At 54.3% G+C, this 19,703-nt stretch overlaps 2 protein-coding genes across 2 annotated transcripts in view; one reads left to right on the forward strand and one right to left on the reverse strand.

Annotated features, from left to right (window-relative positions):
- LOC139230283 (serine/threonine-protein kinase BRSK2-like) overlaps positions 1–18,890 on the forward strand; it is a 190,929-nt gene extending 172,039 nt beyond the window's left edge. Inside the window, exons 12-19 of the mRNA XM_070862112.1 lie at positions 1,885–1,945; positions 3,182–3,242; positions 6,486–7,089; positions 9,017–9,062; positions 10,958–11,081; positions 14,043–14,223; positions 16,561–16,650; positions 18,460–18,890. Of these exons, the coding sequence (XP_070718213.1) occupies positions 1,885–1,945; positions 3,182–3,242; positions 6,486–7,089; positions 9,017–9,062; positions 10,958–11,081; positions 14,043–14,223; positions 16,561–16,650; positions 18,460–18,644 (1,352 nt within the window). The 3' untranslated portion in view covers positions 18,645–18,890. The remainder of the gene's footprint in view (positions 1–1,884; positions 1,946–3,181; positions 3,243–6,485; positions 7,090–9,016; positions 9,063–10,957; positions 11,082–14,042; positions 14,224–16,560; positions 16,651–18,459) is intronic.
- The window catches only part of LOC139230016 (MOB kinase activator 2-like), a 71,107-nt gene continuing 63,330 nt past the window's right edge, over positions 11,927–19,703 (reverse strand). The window contains exon 6 of the transcript XR_011587877.1: positions 11,927–13,166. The gene's annotated coding sequence lies outside the window, so the exon portion shown is untranslated. The remainder of the gene's footprint in view (positions 13,167–19,703) is intronic.

Raw genomic sequence — 19,703 nt, forward strand, 5'->3', positions numbered from 1 at the left:
CCTCTCCCCTCCCCCCTTCCCCAACCTCTCCCCCTCCCTCAATACCTCCCCTCCCTCAACGCCTCCCCTCCCCAACCTCTCCCCAATACCTCCCCTCCCCTCAACACCTCCCCTCCCCAACCTCTCCCCAATACTCCCCTCCCCTCAACACCTCCCCTCCCCAAACCTCTCCCCCAACACCTCCCCTCCTCCCTCTCCCCTCCCCCCTTCCCCCAACCTCTCCCCCTCCCCCAACACCTCCCCTCCCCCAACACCTCCCCTCTCCCCCTCCCACCAACCTCTCCCCCCAACCTCTCCCCCTCCCCTCAACCTCCTCCCCCTCCCCTCAACACCTCCCCTCCCCTCAACACCTCCCCTCCCCCAACCTCTCCCCCAACACCTCCCCTCCCCCACACCTCCCCTTCCCCCCACCACCTCCCCTCTCCCCCTCCCCTCAACCTCTCCCCCTCCCCTCCCCCCAACCCTCTCCCCAACACCTCCCCTCCCCTCCAACACCTCCCCCTCCCCAACCTCTCCCCCAATACCTCCCCTCTCCCCAAACCTCCCCTCTCTTCAGCCCCTCCCCTCTCCTTCCCAACCCCTCCAAGCCCCAACCTCTCGCCCCTCCCCCCAACCTCAGCCCCTACCCCAACCCCTCCCCCAATCTCTCCCCCCCCACCCCACCCTCCCAACTGCTCACCCTTCCACCGCAATCTCTCCCCTTCCCACAACCCTTCCCTCAGCCCCTCCCCCAACCTCTCTCCCCCCAATCCTCCTTCCCAGCCCCTCCCCCAAACCCTTCCGTTACCCTGCCCCTCCCCCCCTCACCCCAGTGGGTCAGTGGGGGTAAAGGCACCACAGTTACGTTTACAGTTCAAACTCTGGCGCTTTGTACGTAGAAGCTTCTGGAACTTTCCACACAATTCTGTAACCAAAAAATATCATGTTTATTCCCTCTCTCCCCTCCCCGCAGAAATGAGGGTGTGGGATGGTGGGGGGGGAGGGGGGCGGGGGGGGGGGCGAGGTTTGGGGAAATAATTGTAAGTGAGTGGAGTGAGGAGGTTCTGCTGCACGTCCGTGTTCCCCTCGAGCCTGCACCTCAGGAACAGGAGGAGGCCATTCAGCACCTCGGGCCTGCACCTCAGGAACAGGAGGAGGCCATTCAGCACCTCGGGCCTGCACCTCAGGAACAGGAGGAGGCCATTCAGCACCTCGGGCCTGCACCTCAGGAACAGGAGGAGGCCATTCAGCACCTCGGGCCTGCACCTCAGAAACAAGAGGAGGCCTTTCAGCCCCTCGAGCCTGCACCTCAGGAATAGGAGGAGCCATTCAGCACCTCGGGCCTGCACCTCAGAAACAGGAGGAGGCCTTTCAGCCCTCGAGCCTGCACCTTAGGAACAGGAGGAGGCCATTCAGTCCCTCGAGCCTGCACCTCAGAAACAGGAGGAGGCCTTTCAGCCCCTCGGGCCTGCACCTCAGAAACAGGAGGAGGCCTTTCAGCCCCTCGAGCCTGCACCTTAGGAACAGGAGGAGGCCATTCAGTCCCTCGAGCCTGCACCTCAGGAACAGGAGAAGGCCATTCAGTCCCTCGAGCCTGCACCTCAGGAACAGGAGAAGGCCATTCAGCCCCTCGAGCCTGCTCCTCAGGAACAGGAGGAGGCCATTCAGCCCCTCGACCTCTTCCGCCATTCAATTATATCATGGCTGTGCCTTTACAGTGTTACAATATTCCCTGGTTGACAAGTTACTGATGTTAGGACGAGATGTCGGGGTGGGGAGTGGGGGGGCGTGGGGGTGATGCACAACCAACGGTTGGTTCAGGGACCACAGCCGCCGGCCCACACTTCACCTGTGACCTTGGGCACACGTGATGCGCCTCTGGGCCTCCATTTTCCCCCTGCCCAGCCTGGAGGTTGGCCCAGCGGGTGTTCAGCACGGATCCCGCTCCTTTCCTGGAGCCCCCGCAGTGAGAGGAGGGCAGTAGCTGCTTTTTTAAGAAGCAGAGTTCTCCCAGCTTTCCGGACGTGAAAGAGGCCAGATGTTAAAGTAGTGGCTGCGGGCCTAGCGATTCAGGTGGTACCGTTGCTATGACGTCACCATGACTCAATTTCCTGTTTTAGTGATGTTGATTGGATAAACATTGGTCGGAAACCAGGAGACCTCCCCAGCTCCTTTTCAAATCAAAACATGGGGTCTATGTACGCCCACCTGAGAGGGCAGACCAGATCCTCATCTGAAAGATGTCCCCTCTGACAGTCTCCATCTCTGTCTTCCGCTCTCTCTTTCTTTCTCTCCCTCTGTTTCTCTTCCTCTCTCTTTTTCTGTCACTCTTCCTTTCTTTCGCTCTCACTCTCTTCTCTCTTCCTCACTATGTCTCTCTCTCTTTCGCCTTCTCGCTTTCTGTCTCTCTTCCTCTATCTCTCTTTCTCGCTATATTTCTGTCTCTCTTCCTGTATCTCTCTCTCTCTCTGCAATATATAATAGACTACTGCTCCACCCAGTGGACTACCGCGGCAATGCAATTGCTCATGTAAATACAATTACAGGTCAGGTCACCTGACAAGTTCCTGAGCGGAAGTCATTTTGTAAGTGCGTGTTTGTGAAGTCATAGAGAAGATACCACACTCTCTTTCTCTCTCTCGCCGGGCCTGCACCCAATCAATCAATCAATCAATCAATCAGAGACAGGCCCTCGGAATCGAGGAAGACTTGCTTCCACTCTAAAAATGAGTCCTTAGGTGGCTGAACAGTCCAATACGAGAACCACAGTCCCTGTCACAGGTGGGACAGACAGTGGTTGAAGGAAAGGGAGGATGGGACTGGTTTGCCACACGCTCCTTCCGCTGCCTGCGCTTGATTTCTGCATGCTCTCGGCGACGAGACTCGAGGTGCTCAACGCCCTCCCAGATGCACTTCCTCCACTTAGGGCGGTCTGGTCTTTGGCCAGGGACTCCCGGGTGTCGGTGGGGATGCTGCACTTTATCAGGGAGGCTTTGAGGGTGTCCCTGTAACGTTTCCTCTGCCCACCTTTGGCTCGTTTGCCGTGTAGGAGCTCCGAGTAGAGCGCTTGCTCTGGGAGTCTCGTGTTGGGCATGCGGACAATGTGGCCCTGCCCAACGGGGCTGGTCGAGTGTGGTCAGTGCTTCGATGCTGGGGATGTTGGCCGGTGCCCGAGTGACATGTTTGTTTTCTCTTGGCTCAGGTCTCGGTCGGTCAGTGGAGCCTCGTGTGGTCTCTCCTCCAGCCCGCTCAGCAGCCCCAGGGTAAGTGTGAGTCGGGCATGTGCTAGCTCGCCTCGTGTAGCTGTGCAAAGCTCCGCTAAGGTGACGGCTGTGTTAATGTACGCATCAGCTTACAGGCATGGGTGTGCGTATACTGAGACACACACAGGTACACGCACACAGACATACGGAGAGACACAGACCATTCGTAGGTACATATACACATCAACGGGCACACATGTAGACACAGACTATGCACACATAGTCATACACAGGTACACACATAACAATGCACAGACACACACACACATACAATGTCATTTACAGGCCTACATACACATCCCTACAAGCCATTGAAACCCCAGAGGTCCCAGCTTCAATCGCAACTGGGGCAGCAGTTGGTGGGTGCGGCTACAATTAGCATCATCTCTCCCCTGTCTCACGGAGGGTTAAAAGCAACCAGGGATCGTGCTCGTGATCAGAATCCCGTACTGGGCCAATGCCTGACCCCCCCCCCCCCTGCGCACTGCCTCCCAGAAAGCTTCAAACGAGCCTCCATTCAGAGGAGGTTGACATTTGGCCTCCCCGGGGGAGGGCCCAGCCGGGGAACACGACACGACCGGTGTTGCTGCTGGTCTCGCGCGCTCCTTGAGCATTCCGGGCGAGCGGAGCTGGGTCCGAGCGAGCTTTCGGACGCACTGCGAAAGGGTGGCCTTACCCGGGGCCAGGCGAGGATGGATCACACCCGTACGGGGCTCCCTGTTTCAGAGTCAGGGTCCTCGGTAGAAATGTATAATTCACGTCCCCTTGCGTGTGAAGGTGGGACTTGGACACCAGATGTTAAAGCAAGGTCACTCCAACCCGCCCCCTGATCCCAATGGATCAGTGGGTTCAAGGTGTCACAAGGTCTGGTTTGGTCCTCCGTCAGTTAGCAGTTGGGGTGTTACAACCGATCTCAAATGCTTGGCCATATCTGACTGAAGAGCTGTTTGCTGATAGTTGCAGTAACTCCGGTTGCTCACTGGGGTGCGCTGCAGAGCTTTGTGGAGCCGCAGTCATCAACAGCGACACCAGCAGGTGACGAGTGGCACTGCAGCACTGAAATCCTGGGTTTGGCCAGTTGTGGCCTGTGGTGATTTTCATCCTTTATAGCATTTTGGCCAGTTTATTTTTGTCTTGTTTCTTTCAGTAATTGCCAGCAGCATTACATCATTTGGCGAAATTATTCTTACCAAGTCATTTTCAAAAAAAATCTTTCTAAAATCATCTCCTGGTGACATAAAACCGCTGCAAATGCACAGCAGGTTAGTCAGCGGAGGGAATCGTGTTCAGGGTCAAACTCCCCCATGTCTCTCCGTGATCTCTGCACTCCTCTAATTCTGGCCTTCTGCGAATCCTCGATTATAATCGCTCCACCATCGGTGGCCGTGCCTTCAGCTGCTTGGGCCCCAAGCTCTGGAACTCCCTCCCTAAACTTCTCCGCCTCCTTTAAGACGCTCCTTAAAATCTCCCTCTCTGACCAACCTGTCCTACTGTCTCCTTATGTGGCTCGGTGTCAAATGCCGTTTGGTAAATCGCACCGGTGAAGCACGTTAAAGGCGCTAGATAAATGGAACTCGGTATTGTTGTTACCTCTGGTTCTGCCCCTTGGCTTAAAACGGAGCACATTCTCCAGCGCGAACCACCCCTCAGCTCATCAACGCAACCGTTTACCAAAATAAAATGTGGCATGAATGAGCCTATATTTAGGATCTTTCGTAATGGTTCATGAACTGCGTGGGACTCAGAGCAGGGAATGGAATTAAAAAACAGGCGCGTTCTACAATAGGCTACACTGCCCTCAGTGTGAGTGTGTGATACAGGGTGTGACTGTGTGATACAGGGTGTGACTGTGTGACTGTGTGACTGTGTGATACAGGGTGTGAGTGTGTGATACAGGGTGTGACTGTGTGAGTGTGTGATACAGGGTGTGAGTGTGTGATACAGGGTGTGACTGTGTGATACAGGGTGTGACTGTGTGATACAGGGTGTCACTGAGTGAGTGTGTGATACAAGGTGTCACTGTGTGATACAGGGTGTGAGTGTGTGAGTGTGTGATACAGGGTGTGATTGTGTGAGTGTGTGATACAGGGTGTGACTGTGTGAGTGTGTGATACAGGGTGTGAGTGTGTGATACAGGGTGTGACTGTGTGATACAGGGTGTCACTGAGTGAGTGTGTGATACAGGGTGTCACTGTGTGATACAGGGTGTGACTGTGTGATACAGGGTGTGACTGTGTGATACAGGGTGTCACTGAGTGAGTGTGTGATACAAGGTGTCACTGTGTGATACAGGGTGTGACTGTGTGAGTGTGTGATACAGGGTGTCACTACACTGCCCCGAGTGTGGGTCAGAGGGATGGGCTCTCACTACACTTTCCCCTCACACACACACATTACCAACACTTCATTAGTCTCAGGGCAGGTTTGCTGATTGTGCTTTTTGGTTGCACTTTGACCCCGGGATGTCTCGTTGTTACGGGATATGCAGTCTGGGGGAATCTCTCCCTCCTCCTCCCACCAAACCTGGGAGATGGTCACAGCATGAAAAAAGACTTGCACTGATATCGGCATTAACAAGTCCCCAACCCGGGTTTGATGGTGGGCCAGTGGGTTAGGTGAGGGACCCAGGGACCACTCCACATTCCTGGATAACACCAGGATTTGTGGAATTCCCATCTGCCGGGATATTTGCTGCATTGGGAATGATACCTCCCCAGAATGGCTCAGTGTGTGATGTACAGGGCAGGAGGGACCCCGACATCGATTCCCGCCCTGTGTTTATCCCCCAATTGCACTCGGGGCAACCTTACAGTTGGCCTCAGCGCCTCTGATAGGCGGGGGAGGGGGGGGGGGCAATGATCCAGAGTTCCTGATTGCCTCCGACAGGAAAGAGGACATCAATTGAGTTGCGATGCTGTCTGCGGTTGAATAGCCTCTTCTCACTGGTGAAGAGTGGCTCGGAGCGGGCGTGCGGGGGAACTGTATCCCGGCCAGGGTTGTGTGGGAGAGGAGGGAGGAGGACCCAGAGACAATTGGCCCTCCAGCGACGAGAAACAGCGGAACATCCCTTGCTCAAGTGTTTCCTGCTGTGGTTTTTTTTTTAGTTTCAATGAAAGTTCTCCGTTGATTTCTGCTTTGTTTTGCAATCCTCTGGCCTCGTGCTCTTGTTGACGCTGCTGAAAGTTGCTTGTTCTTGTTGTTCTTGCTCACTTCACTTGACTTTTCCCCTTTCATGACATTCAGCCCATTCGCAAGTTCTCTGTCCCTCCTCAGAGCCCCGTCTTTAGCTTCTCGCCCGCCTCACCCGAGCGTGACGCTTGTAAGGACTTCTCGCACCAGCCCGGCACCGTGTGGCAATCGAAACTCGCACATCACCACCGCCAGCCTGACCCCAAGACACAAACTCTGCCGGCAAAGGCCAGCCTATGCGAGAAGCCATTGCAGCCCATCAAATCCAACCCTCTCCCCATCAACCTTGTAGCTACCTCTCCTTCCCACACCCCTCAGTACCAGCACCCCTCCGAGCCATCACCACCACCCCACCACCCCTCCATCCCTTCACCCTCCTTCATTCCGCCAGCCCCTGCTCGATTTTTCCCAGGTACTAAAACGGGCGCCAAATCTGTCCCTGCCACACAGGTGACCCCTCACCCCTCCCCTAGAGGCAGCCCCCTCCCCACCCCGCTGGGAACCCCCATCCACACGCCAAAGGAGAGCCCCACCAGCACGCCCAACGCCACACCGCCGTCCAGCCCAGGGGTCGGAGGAGTGCCCTGGAGGACCCGGCTCAACTCCATCAAGAACAGCTTCCTCGGGTCGCCGCGCTTCCACCGGAGGAAGCTACAAGGTGAGCTGGTGTCGGGTTGTTGGCAGGGCCCGGGCTCAGGGCATGGTGGGTCAGGCTGTAGGCAGGGCCGGGCTCAGGGCATGGTGGGTCAGGCTGTAGGCAGGGCCGGGCTCAGGGACTGGTGGGCCGGGGGCAAGCCCGGGCTCAGGGCTTGGTGGGTCGGGCTATCGCCAGGGCCGGGCTCAGGGCATGGTGGGTCAGGCTGTAGGCAGGGCGGGCTCAGGGCATGGTGGGTCAGGCTGTAGGCAGGGTCGGGCTCAGGGTCTGGTGGGCCGGGGGCAGGCCCGGGCTCAGGGCTTGGTGGGTCGGGCTATCGCCAGGGCCGGGCTCAGGGCCTGGTGGGTCAGGGGCAGGCCCGGGCTCAGGGTCTGGTGGGTCAGGGGGCAGGGCCGAGCTCAGGGCATGGTGGGTCAGGCTGTAGGCAGGGCCGGGCTCAGGGTCTGGTGGGCCGGGGGCAGGCCCGAGCTCAAGGCTTGGTGGGTCAGGGACAGGGCCGGGCTCAGGGCATGGTGGGTCAGGCTGTAGGCAGGGCCGGGCTCAGGGTCTGGTGGGCCGGGGGCAGGCCCGGGCTCAGGGCTTGGTGGGTCGGGCTATCGCCAGGGCCGGGCTCAGGGCCTGGTGGGTCAGGGGCAGGCTCGGGATCAGGGCCTGGTGGGTCGGGGGGCAGGCCCGGGCTCAGGGCCTGGTGGGTCGGGGGCAGGCCTGGGCTCAGGGTCTGGTGGGCCGGGGGCAGGCCCAGGTTCAGGGCCTAGTGGGTCAGGGGCGGGGCCAGGCTCAGGACCGGGCTCAGGGCCTGGTGGGTCGGAGGCAGGGCCTGATGGGCCGAGACAGGGCCAGATTCAGGGCGTGATGGGCCTGGGGCAAACTGGTCCACATGGGCCGATAGTTCTGTTTGTTCATGTTCATTACATCACGTGTATGATTCCGATTCTGAGTATGGAAACACAGGCCGGTATATTCAAAAATGAAAGCATATGTTCTGTATCAAGTATTCTGGTCTATATTCTGGTTCTGGTAACATTGCAATACTAGATATATATGCAAATTTCTCTCAATAACGTGAAATAAAACAGGCTAGTAGATATTCTGTTCTGAATATTGGTACTTTAGTGTATATAGGTACTTCTGTATATGGGTATAAACAAGTGAATCTAGCCTGAATCAACAAGTATACATAAGCCTATTTGGGAGGCCTATTTATCTATTTTTTCCTACATTTATTTGGTGGGCCTGGGGTTACAGTCCCATCCACCCCTGACTGTTGGGGCCGACCATTCTTAAAACGGGGAAGGATAAATCTGGGGAAATGCTTTCTGTCTAAACCGTGCCTCTCCTCGCCCAACTGTCGATGTAAGTACATACGGAGTGTCTAGAACCAGGGGTCACAGTCTCAGAATAAGGGGTCGGCCATTTAGGACTGAGATGAGGAGAAACTTCTTCACTCGGAGGATGGTGAATTCTCTACCCCAGAGGGTTGTGGAGGCTCAGTCGCTGAGAATATTCAAGGCTGAGATCGATGCGATTTGGACTCCAGGGGAATCGAGGGATATGGGGATTGGGCAAAAAAGTGATGTGTTGGCGGGGGGGGGGGGGAGGTGGAGGGGTGTGTGATGCCCTCCACGTTTGAATAGCCCGCTGACACTCTCGCTGTCTGAGCTCGCACATGGCGAGAGGCAGCACCTCCAGAAACGCCACTGTATCACCGGGGGCGGGGGGGGGGGAGGCGCAGACTCTCTCCGCCAACCCCCCCCTCATGTACCGTAAGCTCGGTGTAAGGCCATGCGTGAAGAGGGCAGGGGCCCTGATTACAAAGGCTGATGATGAGGAGGCTCACCCTGCAGGCTACACTGATCCGATTCTCTTTCTTTCCTTCTCTCCTCCACCACCCCCCCCCCACCCCCGCCGCCCCTCCCCATCCCGCACACAGTACCAACAGAGGAAATGTCGAGCCTGACGCCGGAATCATCGCCAGAGTGAGTCCAACTCTTTGGGTAATGTCGAGAGTAATGGCAAAGGGGGCAGAAAATGGCCGCCTGCCTTGTGGGGGGTTGCACGGTCTCCTGCTTATCCGTGACCTTGAACTTATTCCGACCTTCCTTTCTCTCTGACCCCCTTCATTTATTGCTTCCCATTATTCTCACACTCTTTTCTACTTTCTCCTCACTCGCTTTCTCTCTCCATCTCCTTTCTGGCCCCTTCTCTTCATCTTGGGTCTCCCATCTCTATCTCTCTCTCTATCTTGCTCTCCCTCTTTTGTCTTCTTATTTATAGTTCTCTCTTTCCTCTCTCTGTCGTTCTGGCTTCCCTTTTTGTCCCCCCTCTCTCACCTACTTTATCTCCATTTCCTCTCTCTCCCCCTCCCCTCTTTATCTCCTTTCTGCACGATTGAGTACTTTAGGTATTGCATGGTGTTGATCTGCTGGTGTAGGAGGAGTATGTTTGACCTCTGGCTTTACTTTAAACTTCTTCGGGGTCGAAATTCGCTCGTGTCGTTTTTGAGGCGGTGTCACGGCCCGAGTGACGAATTTACCGCCGGGCGTTAGGCGCAAAGGTGCCAAAAGGGTGGCGTTGCACACTTGCCCTCGGGCGGGAGCTCAGGAGGCCGACTGAATTTCCCGTCAGGAGGCTGCCGCCTCGCTCGCTGGGCAACGGGAAGAAAAGGGAAGGGAGAAAAAAAACTCAAACTCCTCTGACCCACACACACACACACACACACAAACTTTTCCACTGTTACAACTAATGGAAAGGAGATGAAATAAATAAGTAAACTGACCTTGATCCCTGGGCGAACACGCTCGAGCCCCCCCCCCGCGATGTTCCCTCCACCTTTCCCAGGCGGTACGGCCGTTTGGGCCTCCGCGACAAACCGAATATCGTGGGAGCGGCCACAAGGGGGCGTTGCACGCTGGGTGGCATCGCCACAAGCGGGTGGCGTTAAGAGGGGCACGGCCTTACCTCTTGGCGCCTCCGGCAAAAAGCCTGTCGAATTTCTCCCGAGCCGTGGACAGTGCTTATCACCCACGGTAGGCCTTTGCCGCCCGTAAGCTGCCTGGCACTAACCGGGCGGCGTTATAAAGGGAATTTCCGGCCCCTTACATACTTATGTAGACACCAGGTAGTTATATATCCATGGTACAGTGCCACCAGCCCCACAATCAGTGCTCTACAAACCCCCCCCCCCCCACCCCATTATCTTCCCTTCCTGCTAGACCGACTAGTAACTGACTGCTTCATAAGTCCATCTCAGGAACTCCTTTTCATGATCACTTGCTGGGGACCACAGTGGATCGGTTCCATGACGCATTTCCCCAACAGGAGCAGGTAGATCGGACCCCCCCCCCCCCCCCACTTTAACCACACGACAGGCCCTCCCTCAGCACTCGCCACGCTGCACTGGCCCGGAACTCGAGTATTGGGAGCCTGAGGGAGCCACCAGTGCTTCCCCCGAGCAATGGAAGATAGATTGCTGCATGCACGGGTGTCTGGTTGCCTGATATTTGAGCAGTGCTACCCTGCCTTGCTCTGTCCTCCTCCTGCCTCCCAGACACTCCAATCAAATGGCCTTGTCAGCACCTGTCAGTTCGCCCCCACGGTAGGTACATGTTGTGAGGGTTATGGGGAAAGAGCGGGGGGGGGGAATGGGACTGACGGCATTGCTCTTCGAAAGAGCCGGCGTGGTCTCGATGGGCCGAATGGCCTCCTTCTGAACTGTACTGTTCTATGATTCTATTCTATGATTTTGTGGGAGGGGGCCCTGCACACTATGTTTGGCGGGGGTCTCTATTCATCTGTGGATCAGATCTCATCAGCTCTGCTCCCTTTCTCTCCTCCGCTTGCTAAATAATGCCTGCTTTTCTTTCTCTCACAGACTTGCTAAGAAGTCGTGGTTTGGAAACTTTATTAACTTGGACAAAGAAGAACAGATATTTGTTGTCATCAGGGATAAGCCTCTGAGCTCCATCAAAGCCGACATCGTTCATGCCTTCCTTTCAGTGAGATCCCAACCATTTCTTCTTCCGCAATCAGTGCGCGCTCTCCCAATAGGCGAAGAGGTGAAACCTTAAGAGGCCAGTGAGGTTCAGTTGGCTGACCTGTGCTGAGTTAGCTGATCTCTAGCAGGGCGGGGGTCCGCGCACTACAATTGGCCTCAGTGCCCTTGCTTCTCGAGGTGAGGGCTGGGGGCGGGGGGTGGGGGGGGGGGGAATATTTAATGCAGGGGCTGCTGTTTCTGGTTACCTCCCTCCTCCCCCCGGGGAAGGGGCAAGTGCATGAACTCGCCCTTGGAGAGATTCACGGTCAAATATTCCGCTGATATTCGGGCCCAGGCTACGCGCCTCGCCTGCGCCAACTGTTCAGCGGGTCTGGGGGCCGGTGGGAACGCTCTGTGTCCCGCTGTTTTCCGATGGGGGGGGGGTTCGGTTCGCCTGCTGATGCGCGGCTAGACGTCTGCAAGGTTTGCGCAGACGAGGGGAGCGCGGGCTGATCCGTGCCTCGTGCCCTTTTCGCTGCTCTGATGTCGGACGCGGAGACTGCCTCCTGGTGCTCAAAGGTCGGTGTGAGGGAGTGGGGGGCGGGGGGAGGGGGGAGAGCGGTGTGGCCTTGGGTCATAGCGAGACGAGGGGTCTCTGTAAGCGCTATCAGAGCGATGCCGTGTAAAGGCCCCGCCGTCCAGAGAAAGACATTTCTTTCAAGCGGCTTGCTGGCTCTGATGTATTTGCTTCACGGGTTCTTTGCTTAAGAATTCACAGCAACACATTGCTATTAAGAACTAGTTTAGTTTATTAGCAAAAGGCTTAACAATCACACGACACATTACCAGGCTGACAACCACCTGCCTCATCGTGGATCTCCCGAACCCAACTGGCTGGGGTTTTATTGAGTCTCGTGAACGTCACGTGACTGGCGGAGCCACTCCCAACTCAACAGCTCTACAACTATTTTAAACTAAACTATAGATAAAGTACCCCCTTTTGGTACGGGCACTACAACCCTCAAATTAACTGGGAACTTTGCTAAATTAAATTAAAATTTGGTTGCCGGGGGGTGATGATGCACTCCAGTCCCTCCGGCGCCCGCGGAAGGCCGTGAGCGTACCGGTGGACACCGCACGCTCTGTCTCCAGGGACACCCTGGCTTGAACGTAGCCGCGGAAGGGAAGCAGGCATTTGGGTTGAACGACCCCCTCGACCGCCCGCTGCCTGGACTGGATAATGGCCCCCTTGGCCAGGCCCAGGAGCAGCTCTACGAGGATCTACAAACGTGTGAGCATCTGACAGGCACATACGTTACACCGGCCATCTCCTTCTCCCGCTGCGGGCTAGGGGTTGCCAACCCTCCAGGATTGGCCTGGAGTCTCCAGGAATTGGAGATTAATCCCCAGGACATTGTCGCCAGCAACACCCGGGGAGAAAAATCACAGTGGTGTTAAAAAGAATTGTGTGTTTTTTTTTCATTATCTTTGACCAACTTTTGTTCATTAGTTAGAAAAATATTGGAGATGGGACTGTTTGACTGACCGTCAAGAATCATACAATGGGGCAATGAAGAGTCCTTTTGCTTTCCAATTGGCCGTGGGAAGGTGGGGCCGCCGTGACGATGGACGGGTCGGGCAACCAATCAGAATGTAGGGGCGGGGTGGTCATGTGATGAAACCTCCAGTCAACCAGAATTGACGACCCCAAAATGGGGTCCAACTCCAAGTTTCCTGCACATCAATCTCTTCTTTCATACGGGAGCAGCAAAGCAAACCAAACGTCAATATCCAAGCCGGATCTCCAGGCCAAAGCTCCCGGTGTAACAGCGTGGATATCTTGCAGGCTGCCTGTGAATTCCCTCTGAGGGCAGTGCTCGATGATGTGCTCCAGGGTCTGATTAGGAGCTCCACAGTCACATGATGGGGAGGCTTTAATCCTCCACCTATGGAGAAGGTGGCAGCATCGACCATGACCGGTTCTGAGGTGGTTGATGGTTGTCCACTGTTTGCGAGGAAGGTTTGATCCTTCAGGTTGTACTGTGGGGTCCTCGATAAGGAATCCATTCCGTGTGTCGCAGTTCTTCTTGTGTCAATGACCCCGATGCTGGAAATATAGAAAAATAGAAATTTACAGCGCAGAAGGAGACCATTCTGGCCCATCGTGTCCACACCGGTCGACAAAGAGCCGCAAGGCCCTCGGTCAGCAGCCCTGAAGGTTACATACAAACCCATGAACAATAACGGAAAGGCAAAGACCACCCAGCCCACACCCCTTATACTAAAAACATTCTACACTCCACCCCAACCGGAGCCACGTGATCTCCTGGGAGAGGCAAAAACCAGGCCAATTTAGGGAGGAGAAATCTGGGAAAATTCCTCTCCGACCCCAGCCAGGCGATCGACACTAGTCCAGGAGATCACCCTGGCCGTATCTGTTCCCGAGGTCAGGCGGGAGAGGGGGTTGGGCCCGGGGGGTGGGAGGGCAGCTTCTCAGGGCGGACGTTACAACCCCAACTAAGGAGGCAGAAAAATCGAGGCCTCCCTGTTTATGCTGGCAGATGGAGATTGGCCACTTTTCAATATCAGGGGAGGCCTGAGGAACCTTGCACCCCCAGCCCCCGTAAGAGTCAGAGTCCTCGGAGGGGGGGGGTACTAAAAGAAGAGAGCATCAGGAATGTAGGTCCCAATAAGCATTTAAAAAGGAGATGAGGAGGAATTTCCTCTCTGAGGCTTGTGAAGCTTTGGAATTCTCTGCCCCAGAGAGCTGTGGAGGCTGGGTTATTGAATATATTTAAGGCGGAGATAGTCAGATTTTTGAACGATAAGGGGATAAGGGGTTATGGGGAGCAGGCAGGGAAATGGAGCTGAGACCATGATCAGATCAGCCATGATGTTGAATGGCGGAGCAGGCTCGAGGGGCCGAATGGCCGCCTCCTGCTCCTAATTCTTATGTTTTTTTACGTTCTGTTCTTTCCTCCAGATTCCCAGTTTGAGCCACAGCGTTATCTCGCAGACGAGTTTCCGCGCAGAGTACAAATCGGTCGGGGGGCCGACTGTCTTCCAGAAACCGGTGAAGTTCCAGGTGGACATCACCTACGCCGAGGGGAGCGAGGCGCAGAAAGAGAACGGGATTTACTCGGTCACGTTCACACTAATGTCAGGTGAGGGATAATCCCAGAGAACCGGAAGTGTTTCCCAGGTCACGCAATTTCCGTCATTTACTGAGAAACTCCGTTAAGATTCTTTTTTTTTGTTGCCGCGTGAGACAGTATAAATCCCGCAAAAAAATGCTGAAAACTGTCAGCAATGGCGTATTGGGCGGGACGCAGCGCAGATTCACCGGCCCGATTCTGGGCCTCGGCGAGTTAAATCATGAAGACAGGTTGCATAAACTTGGCTTGTCTTCCCGTGAGTGTAGAAGATTGACGGGTGATCTGATGTTAAAATGTTAAATGAATTTGATAAGAGTAGATACCGAGGGGCCGAAATTCGCGGGGTGGTAACCGAGGCGAGGCGGGACTTCCTACGCCTGGCGCGGAGGTCCCATCCGGCAGATAGACTAGGGTTACCGCCCCTCAAAATTCTCATCCTTGTTTACAAATCCCTCCATGGCCCTCGCCCCTCCCTATCTCTGTAATCTCCTCCAGCCCCACAATCCCCCGAGATGTCTGCGCTCCTCAAATTCTGTCCTCTTGAACATCCCTCAGTATAACTGCTCAACCATTGGCGGCCGTGCCTTCAGCTGCCTGGGCCCCAAGCTCTGGAACTCCCTCCCTAAACCTCCCCGCCTCTCTTTCCTCCTTTAAGACGCTCCTTAAATTAAGCACGCTTTTGGTCATCTGCCTTAATTTCTTCTTTTATGGCTCGGTGTCAAATTTATCTCTTTTGTCTTCTAACGTGAAAGGCACTGTATAAATACATTGTTGTTATTATTATTATTATCACTCATTGCCCTTGAGAAGGTGGTGGTGAGCCGTCTTCTTGAACTGCTGCAGTCCGTGTGGTGAAGGTGCTCCCACAGTGCTGTTAGGGAGAGAGTTCCAGGATTTTGACCCAGTGAAACAGTTTAAATGAGTCATTCCAAAGGTTTCCATTGTCCTATTTATTCTGTGCCAGCCCAAAAATGACCAGATTTATTCAATTCACAAATGACCATGATGGGATTTGAACCCAAAAGTGGTTGCAAGGCCAGTAGTGTAAAGTATTTGCTCCATGGGGCTCTTTGCTTAAGAATTTATAGCAACACATTGCTATTAAGAACTAGTTGGTTTATAAACAAAAGGTTTAACAATCACACTACACATTACCAGTTCATCCACCAGGCTCACAACCGCCTGCCTCATCGTGGATCCCCTGATCCCAACTGGCCGGGGTTTTATTGAGTCATGTGACTAAGCCACGCCCAACTCAACAGCTCTACAATTATTTTGTTGTATATCAGAAAATCAAGTGCCACCTGATTAAACGGGTGGGGGGGGGGGGGGGCACACTCCAAAACACTTTTCAAGTGCCCCCTTGTTTTTTTTTTGAGGGCACTAAAACACAAATTATACAAGTGCCCCCTGGCTAAAGGGGGGGGGGGGGGGGGGTGGCGGGGGCACTAAAACCGGCACAATAAAGAAATAAAACTTTAGACAAAAAAACCTTAAATTAAAATTTGGTTGCCGGGGGTGACGATGCACTCCAGTCCCTCCGGCGCCCACGGAAGGCCGCGAGCGTACCGGTGGACACCGCGTGCTCCATCTCTAGGGACACCCTGGCGCGGATGTATGCGCGGAAGAGAGGCAGGCAGTCAGGCTGAATGACCCCCTCGACCGCCTGCTGCCTGGACCGGCTGATGGCACCCTTGGCCGTGCCCAGGAGCAGTCCTACGAGGAGGCCCTCGGACCTACCCGCTCCCCTCTGCACAGGGTGCCCAAAGATCAGGAGTGTGGGACTGAAGTGCAGCCAGAAATTGAGGAGCAGCCCCTTTAAATAATGGAACAGGGGCTGCAACCTCATACATTCAATAAAAACATGGAACACGGACTCCTCCAGACCGCAGAAATTGCAGGCGGCCTGGGAGCCCGTGAACTGACTTAAAAACTTATTGCATGGGACTGCTCCGCGCATCACCCTCCAGGTCAAGTCCCCGATAAATGAGGAGAGGATTCCTGCGTAGAGTGCACTCCATCGAGAACCCCCGCCTCCTCCGGACAGCAAGATGGTGCGCCATGGCGTGTCCGGACGGCAGACGAGGATGGCAAGGTGGAGAGTGTGCAGGAGCAGCCCGTACAGGAATCCCCTCCGCGCAGAACTGAAAGGCACAGAGGGGATTTCCCCGAGGTGGCTCAAGTTGTGAGGCGCCGGCTCCCGAGGGAGCTTTCGGGGCTTGGTGCCGATGAGGAATTCCGTCCGGACGGGGGTCAGTTCGGAGCATACTCACAAGTGTATACGTTGCAAGTACCATAACCACTAAACATGATATTCAACGTTAACAGGCTCTTTGTCTCCATCAGGGCCCAGCCGCAGGTTTAAGAGAGTTGTGGAAACAATCCAAGCACAGTTATTAAGTGCACACGATCAGCCCTTGGTTCAAGCGCTTGCAGGTACGTAATCAATACTGTCTCCATAGTGTCTGGGAGTGTGCGTGTGTGATCAGTGTGCATGTTTGTGAGCCATGTACGTGAGCTGGTTGCTTTAGGAATGCGATCTGCAAAGTAACTTTTGGGTATCAGTGGCGAGGTCAGAGTTACCAATGCCGAGGTAATGAGGTGTAATAGCCCAGTAACACAGTGCGTTGCAGTGCAGGATGTTAGGCATGTGTACTGTACAACTGAAGATTTACTGCCCTCTGAGGGTGAGCCACTGCGTCCCAGCTGGGAAAAGACCCAGTAGATCGGAAACTGTGAGAACTGAATGGAAATGTCGACAAGTGGGAGAGCTGGCAGAGCCTGGTGGCGCCATCTTGTAGAACCCGCATCCAATCTGGCTACGGGCAACTGGCTAAAGACCTCAACAGGGTTTGAAAGAGATTATGGGCACCATTCAGCGCTTCGGAAGGCACCCTCCTAGAACAGCGCCCCTTGAAAGCGCTCAAACCCCGCCTCCCACCCCCAACTGAATCTGCAAAAGGTTCCGGAAGGGTTTCGCCCAGCCCATGCTCCTCAGTCACTCAAATGCGCAAACGAAACAGTGAGAAATGGCCATCAGGGCCCATCGCTGCGCAGCCCGTCTCTTAGACCGCGCACCAATCTCCCCAAACGCTGCTGACTCCTGGAGAGGCCAGTTGCAGGAAAACCTCTGGGAATACTCTCCCAATTCCCAAAGGCAAACAAGTACGGTTCCCCATGTTTTCATCACTAAAGGAATGGGGTCTGGAACTCACTGCCTGAAAGGGTGGTAGAGGCAGAAACCCTCACCACATTTAAAAAGTACCTGGATGAGCCGAAGGGCCGAATGGCCTACTCCTGCACCTATTTTCTATGTTTCTATGAGCACTCGAAGTGCCATAACCTACAGGGCTACGGACCAAGAGCTGGAAAGTGGGATTAGGCCGGTAGCTCTTTGTCAACGGGTACAGGTTCAAAGGGCTACTTGGTCTCCTTCTGTGGCTTAAATCTCTAATGATTCTATGAATTAATGGAAGAGTTGGGAAGGGCCAAGTGGTGTGAAATATTAAGATGATTACGAGACAATAATTTGAAACCGATTATTTGATTTTACTAAACTAAAAGCAGAGAATCACTGGGGCTGCAAAGCAATCTGTCACCATCTGAAAAGAGCACAAGCTACCATTAATATTTCAGATGGAAATCTTTCATCGGGACGTTCAGATCAAGGGTTTCTACCTGAATTGTTAACCATTCCTTTCCCAGATGCTGACCCACTGAGGATGTTGCCAGGACTGGAAAACTTTAGCTAATCGGAAAGATTGGATAGGCTGGGGTTGTTTTCCTTGGAACAGAGGAGGCTGAGGGGAGACTTAATTGAGGTGTATAAATTTATGAGGGGCTCAGATAGAGTGGATAGGAAGGACTTATTTCACTTGGCAACAACCAGGGGGCATAGATTTAAAGTAGTTGGTAGAAGGTTTAGAGGGGATTTGAGGGGAAATTTCTTCACTCAGAGGGTGGTGGGGGTCTGGAACTCACTGCCGGAAAGGGTGGTAGAGGCAGAAACCCTCACCACATTTAAAAAGTACTTGGATGTGCACCTGAAGAGCCGTAACCTGCAGGGCTACCGACCGAGAGCGGGAAAATGGGATTAGGGTGGATCGCACTTTGTCGGCCGGCGCGGACACGATGGGTCGAATGGCCTCCTTCCCTGCTGTAAATTTTTCTATGATCGTATGTGTGTTTCTAGATTTCTTATTTTGCCATTTTATTCCCCCCCCCCCCTCCCCTCTCTCTCTCTAGATGAGAAGAATGGGCAGTATAGCCATCCTTCAGGGACTTCAATCCGAGGGGCTCAAAGCATGCCCAGGGCGTGGAACGATTCCGAGTCGGTGGAGCACTTCAGGCGAGGGGATTCCAAACACTCGTCCTCTTTGAAAGAGAAACCCAAGCTTTTATCTTCCAATGGCACGCAAAGCCAACCGTAAAAATAAAATTAAAAAATCCGAGCAAAAAGAAGAAAAAAAAAACTATTGGCAAACGAGGCATCTCACGTTGTCTTTGTGAGGATGTAAATATCTTTAAACGCGAAGAAAAAACGGAACTGAATACGACCTCTATAGTCCCATTTCATGTTATTATTTAAGGCTTGGTGCGGACCCCCACCGTCTGAGTTGATGCTCGTGTCTGCTTCAGGAAATTACGGGACTGGTTTCAACCCAGTATAACGTCGGACTGAGGGTGTTGAGGTCGGTGGCCTGCAAACAATCCCCCCCCCCCCTCCCCTGAAAACGCCATGGGGGGAATGTGGGTTGTAAGGGAGGTGGGTGTGCGTGTGTGCGAAAATTGCTTGCGTCCCAGATTCCCCGCGGATCTCCCACGCAACTCCGGCCAGGAAACCTTCAGCGGAAAACTCTTCCCCCTTTGCATCCAGCACTTTGGAGCGGGGTTGGCGCAAAACAACAACAGAAAAGGAAAAGCTGGTGCGTTTATACGGTTCTGTCGCAGTGTGACTGCCGGCTCTACCTAGCCCCAACACCAGAGGCTTCAACAGCGACTTCTGGAATCGACCCGCCTGTGAAGCACAAACCATCAGTCGATGATATTAAGTGAATGGCTTTGAAAGGGCACCCAGTTCCTGTTTGAAAACTCGTGAGACATTTCAACGCCCTTTCTTTCCCTTGCTCCGAAGGCAGGAGAGCCCCACGCCCAGGGAACGCTGTGTTCAATTCGGTATATGCGGGCGGCCACAGTTTTCTGAAATGCTTCACTTTCCTTTGCTCTGCGCCCCACATCACTGTGGACAAGCTTCCCACTGAGAGCGGGCCCCTGCCCGGGGGGGCGCCTCTTGTTGTTCGATTAAAGCCATGGCTAAGAATGTCTTTTTAATGTGGCTCAGCATTCTCAATGACAATTCGTCGCAATACAGACTGTTTGTATTGGAACATTGACCTAGAAGAGAACGTAAGGCGTGGTGATGGACATCAGGAACTGGAGCCTGCCTGTGGTGCATCCCTTAGCAACATAGGAAGAGGAGGAGGCCATTC

Source organism: Pristiophorus japonicus, chromosome 19 (genome assembly GCF_044704955.1).
Source record: "Pristiophorus japonicus isolate sPriJap1 chromosome 19, sPriJap1.hap1, whole genome shotgun sequence".
NCBI classification, from domain to species: Eukaryota; Metazoa; Chordata; class Chondrichthyes; family Pristiophoridae; genus Pristiophorus; species Pristiophorus japonicus.